General features: G+C 30.9%; 1 protein-coding gene across 1 annotated transcript in view; it reads left to right on the top strand.

The window, feature by feature from the left end:
• Positions 1 to 10753, top strand: part of cfap46 (cilia and flagella associated protein 46) — a 182291-nt gene that overhangs the window by 107623 nt on the left and 63915 nt on the right. The window contains exons 39-41 of the mRNA XM_073834516.1: positions 1441 to 1547; positions 1627 to 1809; positions 5158 to 5293. Coding sequence (XP_073690617.1) covers positions 1441 to 1547; positions 1627 to 1809; positions 5158 to 5293 — 426 coding nt within the window. The remainder of the gene's footprint in view (positions 1 to 1440; positions 1548 to 1626; positions 1810 to 5157; positions 5294 to 10753) is intronic.

Raw genomic sequence — 10753 nt, 5'->3', positions numbered from 1 at the left:
GAGATATGCCAAAAAAAACAATCGGCGCTATCAACACACCACAGATAACCAAACAGTGTTCCAACCAATCAGCGTCAGGGGTTTGGTGTTGTGGACTTTCCTACTGGTGCAGGGATGTGAGGGAGGCGGAGCGAAAGTCCACAACACCAAATCCCTGACGCTGATTGGTTGGAACACTGTTTGTTTTTGTGTGGAAAGGTTGGTAGTACCGATTGTTTTTTTGGCATATCTCGGACCCTAGGCTGACCAGAGAGACGCGGTTTTTTCACAGACAATTTATGGGGCAGGCAGCGAGCGGATCCTGAAGAAAGGTAAGCTGAAATTGACACTTATGTTTTAGGCTAGAAATCGCTGATACAACCTTTAATATGTTTATTTATTTTAATATGCATTTAATATGTTTTTATGTGTATAAAATCACTTTTGCAACATATATATATATTCAAGTGTATATGTAAGTTGTTCTTAATTGTAGTTCTGGACTAGCAAAAATTATTTTTTATAATGTATTTGTATTTTTTTGTACATTTTTATATTACTTCTATTGTTTTCATTGTTAATATATTTCAGAGATATCAGTTGCATATTAATTGAAAGTAAATTGGAAGTAAAACTGAAATATTAAAATGTAAAATAATTTAAAACAAATTTAAAATAATTGTCTAAATACCAATAGCTCTAAAAAATAGGCTTAATATTGTCATATAAGTATCTGTTTTTTTATTATAAATATTTAAAATAATATTTTAACTAAATTAAATAATTGTCTAAATGCAAAAATTGTTCTCAATAATATTCTCAATTCTGGTTCTGGACTAGCATATATGTAATATTTCAGTGTTTAATATGAAAAAAATAAACATAATAAAGCATGACGTAATTAGTTTATTAGATGTGTATTTTATCAGATAAATGTATGACCAAATGACATTTATTTGCAAACATTAAAACGCAAAAGTCATCGCTCAGCTGACCTTTTCATAGAATATGACATTTTTATATGAATTAAATTAATTTAATTTATTAAATTAATAAATAAATTAATTAAATAAATTAATAAATAAATTAAATTAAAATTAATTAATTAATTAATAAAAATGTACAATTTATATTAATGCACTCGGATGTATCATATACAGGTGTATTAAATAAAAGATTAAATTAAATTTATTTACGGTAGAAAAAGTTAATAAACTAATACATGTACTGTAAATAATATAAAAATATATTTTACAACAAGATGCTTTAGTTCTTAGGCTCAAAACATTGAATTAAAAGAGAAGAGTATTTGTGTAAACATTTGCTCCAGAAGAGTTACGTTTTACAATGTAATCTGAAAACATTTTGTAAACACATTTTGCACTCTTAATGGATCTTTTTGAAGGTTTTTTCTAGACATAATATTAGCAGCAAATACTGTATGTGGTGTGTGTTGTTCAGGTGTGTGCGATCACAGAGCAGGCCTGTGGAACCATCAGAGCTCTTCTAGAGCAGAGACCAAACCCAGCTGCAATCCTCCGCTTCTTCATGGCGTCTCTGCAGACCAGGTGCAGTTATGGATTCTCAGTATTTAATAACCAGAGCTGAATGAAAATGAGACTGATCCATCTGTATGTACTTGTAAAGGGCGGCTGTGTTCCGTCGGCGTTTATTGAGTCCTGCCGGTCCGCTGTGCCGTTTGTCCGATCCGTCGGTGGAGATGCTGAGCTCTGTGTCTGACTCGCTCAAACACGCTGCTGCTGAACTACTGCAACTGGGATACAAGACACACGCCGCACAGGCCACGCTAGAACACGCCAACACACTCAGGTGAACACGCCAACACACTCAGGTGAACACGCAAACACACGCTAATCTACTGCAGGAGTTTAACCCTTATGCGGTCCTTGTTTTCAAATCACACTCAGGGTTTCCGGGGTCCTTTTTCACTCCAGGAAGCAAAATGCAATTTTGTAACAAAATAATAGTTTAAAAAAATAATAAAAAATATCTTTCCATTTATTAAATTTTTACTCTACATTTGTGCAGTTTTCAGTGGGTTATTGATATTTTTTAAATATATATAAATTAATAAATAAATATTTTTTAAATGGGTTTTTATACAAAAACTGCTTTTTTTAATGTAAAATTCACTTTATGAAAGACCCACATTTCTAACTTTCATTCATGGGGATAACATGGATAATTTCATATGGTTTAGTGTAAGATCCAGTTTTAAAAGTAAAAAAAATCACATTTACCAGTAGGTGGCTGCAGAGCTCCACTATTTGCTATTTGCTATTTGACCACCTGAAAGATATCTTTTCACAAGTTTTTTTTCAGTTGAATTCCTATCTACATATTATGAAATCACAATTCTAACAATAACAATTACTTTTTGTCAAAGTTAAGCATTTTTTGTACTGAAACACAATCAGTTCTATTACATATTGAGTAGCAGCACACAACATGAACATAAGAATGCAACAACAGCAAATGTTTTTTTATTTTTTATTTGACAAATTATAAGAGAGCAGTTTTCACGGTCTCACAAATGTATTCCTGTGTGTCCTGTGTATTTCATAAAATGTAGAAATTAACCCAACTGAAAAAAAAAACTTGTGAAAAGATATCTTTCAGGTGGTCAAATAGCAAAAAGCAAATAGTGGAGCTCTGCAGCCACCTAGTGGAAAAGGTATTTTTTTTTTACTTTTAAAACTGGATTTTCCAAAAGATGCGCAAAAATCTTACACTAAGCCATGTGAAATTATCCATGTTATCCCCATGAATAAAAGTTAGACATGTGGGTCTTTTTTAAAGTGAACTTTACTTTTAGCTGTTTTTGTATAACCTATACAAAAAAATTATTTGTTAATTTATATGAATTAAAAAAAATATCATAAATTCTCCGAAAACTGCAGAAATGTGGAGTAAAAACATTAATAAACAGGAAAATAACATTTTTTTTTAACTATTATTTTGTTACAAAATTGCATTTTGTTGCCAAAGACCATGAATGTAACGTTTTTTTGTCACACTAACATAAAATCAAGATATCATTCCAATTTTTTTTTTTAATTTGTAGATCAAGATAGTGTTGACCGATGTATGAAGTCTCATACCATTTGAACAAAGGGAACATTTTTTTTTTAATTTTAGCAAATGTCATTTGGGGTCAAAAATACCCCAAAGACTGCATACAAAAATAAGACAGACTTTATTTTAGATGCTGTATCTGCTCACTATTGCTCATTGATCACATTTGGTCAATTTGCCTTTGGCAGTCATTAAGGGTGTGCGATATGACGATTTTTGACAATTAATATGTCTCCACGATCTGCTTTTGAAAAAATATTGTAATCGTGCTACAGCATGCCTCCGTCTCAATATGCTCTACAACTCCACATGTATTCACTCACAGAACACTGCACTTATCTGCAATCACAAAAGTACATTATTTGCATGTGTGCTTTAAAGCAGGGCCGACTCCAGGCATATTACTTGCCCACCCAATCAGAATTAGATAATGATTGCATTTTTTTCATACAGTGATTAAAACCAATCTGAAGCGGACTATATTTTGAGAAATGTAAGATATAGCTGGAGACTGCCCCACCAGTGATAAAATAACACCAGACAATTTCAGCATTTCCCTTTAATAAGCCGAATGCAACACAAGCTGAGTTCATGCGGAGGCAGTCTGCGTAAAAGCAGAGACTGACAACGAGCAAAAACAGGCAGAAAATTTTTCAGTTTGTGAGTTACAGGAGAAATAGGTGAAATGCACATATTGTACCTGAAAATGTGTTTATTTTTCTCTTATGTGAACTTGTAGCCTATCTTTGTTCTTATTTTTTAATAGCAAAGGTTAAATATGACAACGATTTTTGTCTTGGCCCAATTTGGCCTAAACATCTGCCATTCTTTTTATTTAATATTGTGTTACCTTGTACGGTTTTAGTTTTAAAATAGGAGATTAGTTTGGCTGTACTGCTCAGACAGCTTGCAAAATACTAAAATCGTGAATTGTGATATTTCTGAAAAAAAAAAAAAAAAATCATAATATGATATTTTTGCCAAATCGTCCACGCCCAGCAGTGATATAACATTCAATAATTTAATAAAATAATGTTTAAATTAGGGCCGGGACTTTAACGCGTTAATTTAGATTAATTAATTACACAAAAATAACGCGTTAAAAAATTTTTAATCGCACTAAGTTTTGCACCGCGGAACGTTTCTCACTGGAGGAGACTCGGCGGACCGATTATACTGGAGCACAAACTAGCGTTCAGACAAGCCAAAGAACTTATACCAAAGAAGCTGCGTCCGTCCTAAATAGTAGAGTATGTCCCAAATCGTAGTATGTTTAAAAAGTATTCCAAAGATTCCCGGATGGTCTACTACTTAACGATCAATGCACACTCTTAACTGCTAATATTGCCCGCAACACACTGCGCCGTGAACGAGGATTCGATTAGAACTACAAACACGCATAAAAAGTGTTAAAAAAACTACAAACATGGAGGATATACGCGACCAACGGACAGGTAGAGAAAGGGGTTTGAGTGATAAATAATCAGTGTGTAACCTGATAAAAACTATTTTTTAAATGTTATCCGCGTTATATTCCATGTGCAGCAACATTTATAATGATAGGTTTGGTCATTAACGTTTAAATGCATAATTAAGCAAACACAAGAGCAGAGTTCTCGGAATGAAAGACTCGTTAAAGAACGTGCCTCTTGCTACCCTATGCTTGCTACACTTAATGGCAATATTGCACTGGTCTGTTGGACTTGGTTGAACAAAAATAAACAATATTTTGTTGCTTAAGTTTATGTATTCAGTCATTATTCAATGGTATACTAAAAATCCATGTAAAAATCTTAATTCTCACTGTTCTCAGGTCAAATATTTACATGCGATTAAAATGCGATTAATTTCGATTAATTAATTACAAAGCCTCTAATTAATTAGATTAAATTTTTTAATCGAGTCCCGGCCCTAGTTTAAATACAAAAAATGTATGTATTATTTAATATATTATTTATTATATAAATGATATATTTTATTATATATTTATTTTTTGGCAGAATAATTACAAATCCATTAGAATATGCAACCTTTTAAAGTAGGTAAACAATTAAAATAGAAAACAATTTTGTCTTTTTCAAGAATGCTGGCGGTTCACGCGTCGAGTGCAGAAGAGAAACAGCGCCACCTTCTGGATGCTTTCAGCCTGATGAAGACGGCTTTGTCTCTTCAGGAGGAAGTTGTCACTGATGTCCTGAATGTTCTTCCTCCTCACGAGGTACGAGATGTTTGATGATCACTTCTGTTTAGAAGTTTCTGTCAGATTGTGAGAAAAATCTGCTGAATTTACACCAGTGGGAAATAAATGACACACTTCACCTTCATTACAACAGACTGTTTAGCTTACACTAGTAATAATTAAAACTATTGTGAAACATTCTCATTAAAATGTATATATACACACTCACATTTACATACATAGTAAAACAGTGAAAAAGTATTAAAGTATTAACTAATAATAAAACAATTTGTTCTAAAAATAGGCTTAATTTTGTCATTTAAAATATCTGTTTGTTTTATAATTTTATTTTATATTTTAATTTTTAATATTAATAATATTTAAAATAATATTAAAATGATTCTCTAAATACAAAATTGTTCTAAGCATAGGCTTCATTTTTATTTTATATATATTTTTCACCTCTATTATATTGTTTCTGTTGTCTTCCTTTTTAATATATTTCAAAGATAATAATTGTATATTAAAGTAAATTTGAAATAAAACAGTAATACTGTGAAATATTACAATTTAAAATAATTTAAAACAAATCTAAACTAATTGTCTAAATACAAATTGTTCTAAAAACAGGCTTAATTGTATCATCTAAAATATCTATTCCTGTTTTATTTTTTTGTTTGTTTTAAATTATTATTATTTAAAATAATATTAAAACTATTTAAAATAATTGTCTAAATACAAAAATTGTTGTAACAATAGGCTTCATTTTGATTTTGTGTGTGTGTCTATAAAATCTATTTTTAAACCTTTTTTATATTATTTCTAGTGTTTGTATTATATTTATAATATCAGAGATATTAATTGTATATTGACTTAAAGTACATTTGAAGTAAAACAGTAATATTGTGAAATATTACATTTTTAAATAATTAAAAACAAATCTAAACTAATTGTCTAAATACAAAAACAGGCTTAATTTTGTCATCTAAAATATCTGTTTCTGTTTTATTTTAGATTTTTTATTTTTAATGATTAATATTTAAAATAATATTAAAACAATTTAAAATAATTGTCTAAATACAAAATTTGTTCTAAGAATAGGCTTCATTTTTTTCCTTTTTAATATATTTTAGTGACATTAATTGTATATTAATTTAAAGTAAATTTGAGGTAAACCAGTAATATTGTGAATTATTACAATTTAAAATAATTAAAACAAATCTAAAATAATTGTCTAAATGCACATTTGTTCTAAAAACAGGCTTAATATAATAATCTAAAATATCTGTTCCTGTTTTTTGTATATATTTTTTTGTTTTAAATGATTATTTCAGATAATGTAAAAGCAAATTAAAATAATTGTCTTAACAAAAAAAAAAAAAAAAATATATATATATATATATATATATATATATAAATAAATAAATAAATAAAAGTGAAGCCTGTTCTTAGAACAATTTGTATTTAGACAATTATTTTACATTTGTCTACATTATTTTAAATTTTAATATTTCACAATATTACTGTTTTACTTCAGATTTACTTTAATATACAATTAATATCACTGAAATATATTAAAAAGGAAAACAATAGAACTAATATAAAAAGGTGAAAAAATAAAAATAGATTTTATAAATACACATGACAAAAATAAAAATGAAGCCTACTATAGAACATTTTTTGTATTTATACAATTATTTATTTTTTTTATTTTTTTTCAAACTTTTTTTTTTTTTTTTTATTCGTTTCAACAAAACGGAACAAACAGATCTCCAGAGGCATCACATACAACTCTTACATTCTTCTTATACAGTCGCCTTTTATAGTACAGGTTACTCTCCCATCAGCCCCCCACCCCGCACGCAAGTAGTACTGTATTATGAGCTTAAACACCAACAGAGGTTCCCTCAAGTCCATATGATTTAGTCCTTCAAAATCTGCAATGGGCGGTCCAAACAAAATATTTCACACATATAATATACATATATTGAGAAGAAAAATAAAAATAAATAAATAAACAAATTATAAAATATAAAAAATATATATAAATATAAAATTAAAAAATATAAGTAAATATAAATAAGGGGAGGGGGTTCAAACTCATTGCAAAGCATCTCCTAGCAAATTATTTTATTATCTGTTTTCTTATATGTAAACCATTTTGACCAATTTTTATAAAATGTATCCATGTTTAGTCTCAAGGAGAAGGTGAGTTTCTCCATTTCAAACAAATTATCCACAATTGCTATCCATTCATCCTTTGTTGGTGGAATCTCTTCCAACCATTTCTTGGTTATTGCTTTTTTACTAGCAACTAATAGTATTCTGAGAAGATATTTGTCTTGTGCATTAAAATCAGTCTGTATGTTTCCTAAGTATATGGTACCAAAGCTATGATCAATCTCAAAACCCAGTATTGATTCAATTTCAGTGACCACCATTAACCAATAAGATTGGATTGCTGGGCAATTCCAGAATATATGATAATAATCAGCCATAAAATTGTTACATCGTCTCCAGCAGCCTGCGGAATCTAAATTACCATTCTGTGAGTATTTCCTTTTTGGAGTAATAAAGAATCTAATCATATTTTTCCATGAGAATTCTCTCCATTGACCAGAACTAGAGGTAGTATGTTGTGTTTTACAAATATTTGTCCAGTCTTCTTCTGAAAGAAATATATTCGCCTCCTTCTCCCATTTCTCTTTAACATATAAGGTAGAAAGAGACTTGGCAGACTGTATGCATGCATATATTCTTGATACTAGTTTCTTATGAATACTACCTTTATATGCAGCAACAAAAATGTTAATGAGGCTCAGATCAATTCCTTCCTTATTTTTTATATTTTTATTAAAGTGAGTTCTAAGCTGTAAATATCTATAGAAATCCTGTTTCTCTAAGTTATATGTATCAGTGAGATTTTGGAAGCTATCTAAACCTGTCTTAGATGAGATTGTACAGTATGAAGTAATACCATTCCAAATCCATTGTTTAAACCGTGCGTCCATCTGAGAGGGTTTAAAGTCTCTATCATATGCCACCCATCTTAACAGCTGTGCATGTCTCTCCAACTTTAGGGTTTTGCATTCTTTAAACCAAATATTAAGAGGAACCAGTGTCCAAGTGCTTAATTTGTCGGAGTGCTTAATCAAAGTGCTTTTGTCCCCTAATAAACAAGGAAGAGGGAAGTCCAACTGATTAAATTCTATTTCTTTCCATTTTGCATCATAATCATCAATGCACCAGCTAACTAGATGTTTAAGTTGTGCTGATTTATAATAATCCTCCAAACACGGAAGAGACAGTCCTCCCCTTTCCTGTGTTAACTGTAGTGTTTTAAGTCTCACTCTGGGTTTCAGATTTTTCCATATAAATCTCGAAATCATTTGATTCCAATCATTAAATTGTTTTTTTGGTATTTCTATAGGTAGAGATTGGAAAAGAAACAGCAGTCGCGGTAGAACATTCATCCTTATAATTTCTATTCGGTTATATAAACTTAAAGGTAGGGGTGTCCAACTATCCAGATCTGCTTTAATCTCCTTTGTCATAGGGCCGTAATTAGTTGTATACATTTTAGTCAAATTTTTTGGTATAATAATCCCCAGATATTTAATATTCTTTGCTTTCCACTTAAAATTATATTTGTTACGTATGTTTTCCTGTGGTAAATAATTAAAAGAAAGGCATTGAGTCTTGTGTAAATTTAGTTTATATCCCGAATACCAACCAAATTGTTCAAGGCAAGACATAAGTTTAGGTAAACTAGAATCTGGGTCGGAAATAGTCACAAGAACGTCGTCTGCATACAGACATATTTTATGTTCTGTTTTTTCCATTGGAATGCCTAGAATTTCTGTATGTTCTCTAATAGCCTGGGCTAATGGCTCTATAAATAGAGCAAAAAGCGTGGGACTTAAGGGGCATCCCTGACGACATCCCCGCTCCAGTGTAAATGAGCTGTAGACGTTACCATTTATTTTAATCTGGGCTGTTGGTAAATGATATAGCGGTTTGAGACTTCCTATAACTTCTTTATTAAAGCCGAAGCGTTCCAGTACCAGGTACAAATACTCCCATCGCACTGAATCGAAAGCTTTTTCAGCATCAAGGCTAATTGCCAAAGATTTGTAATTATTTTTACTCATGTTCTCAAGTAAAAATAAAGCACGTCTTACATTATCGTGTGTCTGCCTATTTTTAACAAATCCTGTTTGGTCAGTATCAATTAATTCAGGAACTATATTTTCTAATCTTTTTGCTATTATTGATGCGTATATTCTGTAATCTATATTTAAAACTGAAATAGGTCTGTATGAGCCGCATTCTGTCCTGTCTTTTCCAGCCTTTGGTATTACGGATATAATAGCTTGTTTCCAGGACACTGGAGTTTCCCCTCCTTTAAGAATATGGTTAAAACATTTTAGAAGCATGGGCTTCAGTAATTCCTTAAAGGTTTTATACCACTCTGCTGGGTATCCATCCCCTCCTGGTACCTTGTTTGTTTTTAAGTTAGATATTGCACTATCAATTTCTGTTTCTGTAATTTCTTGCGTTACCAATTTGTTTTGTTTCACTCCTACTGATGGTAAATCTAGAGATTCCAAAAAACTTTTTATAATTGAGGGATCCGCTGCTTCTGGCTGACAGTATAGTTTCTTATAATAATTTTCAAAAGATTGTGATATTTCTTCTGGTTTATAACACATTACATTGGTTTCCGGATCCTTAATTTTAAAAATTGACCTTTCTGTTTGTTGTTTACGAAGTTTCCAAGCTAACATTCTTTTAGCTCTGGGACCACTCTCATAATAGTTCTGTTTAACATATTTGAGTTTAATCTCCACTTGTTTGTCAAGAATCTTATTTACTTGTTGTTTTGTTATTTTTATTTCATCTAGTAATTCAGGGTTATTTAATTCGATGTGTTTCTGTTCCAGTATCTTTAATTTATTTGTTAAGACATTCATTAACATCTGTTTATGTTTTTTTTCCCTCGACGCCCATTTTATGAGCTTTCCTCTCAGCACTGCTTTGGCAGCGTCCCATATAACACATGGTGACATATCCTCATTATTATTAAACTCAATGTAGTCCTTAATTTCCTTTTTAATGTATTCTTTACATTGGCGATCATTTAGAAAACTAGTGTTTAATCTCCAAATAGTGTTTTTGGGTTGAACATCAAGATGAAGTCTCAAGTACAGTCCTGCATGATCAGAAACATCTTTAACTCCTATTTCACAATCTTTAATTCTGTGCCTCTCTGAGTGAGACATGAAAAAATAATCAACCCTAGAGTAGACGAGGATGGGATGAAAATGGGAGATGAGGATGGGAGAAAAAAGTGAACTGTCTACTGGATGGGTGGAGTTCCCTCCATATATCCAACAGGCCTGCGGCCTTTAGCATCCTCTTAACAAACAGCGATTCAGAATTTATCTTCTTTGTTGGATTTGAAGAGTCAAGGGTAGGATGCAACTGTACGTTCCAGTC

Source organism: Garra rufa, chromosome 2 (genome assembly GCF_049309525.1).
Source record: "Garra rufa chromosome 2, GarRuf1.0, whole genome shotgun sequence".
NCBI lineage: Eukaryota > Metazoa > Chordata > Actinopteri > Cypriniformes > Cyprinidae > Garra > Garra rufa.
Note: the sequence above shows the minus strand (reverse complement) of the source record. Positions and strands in the feature narration are given on the sequence as shown.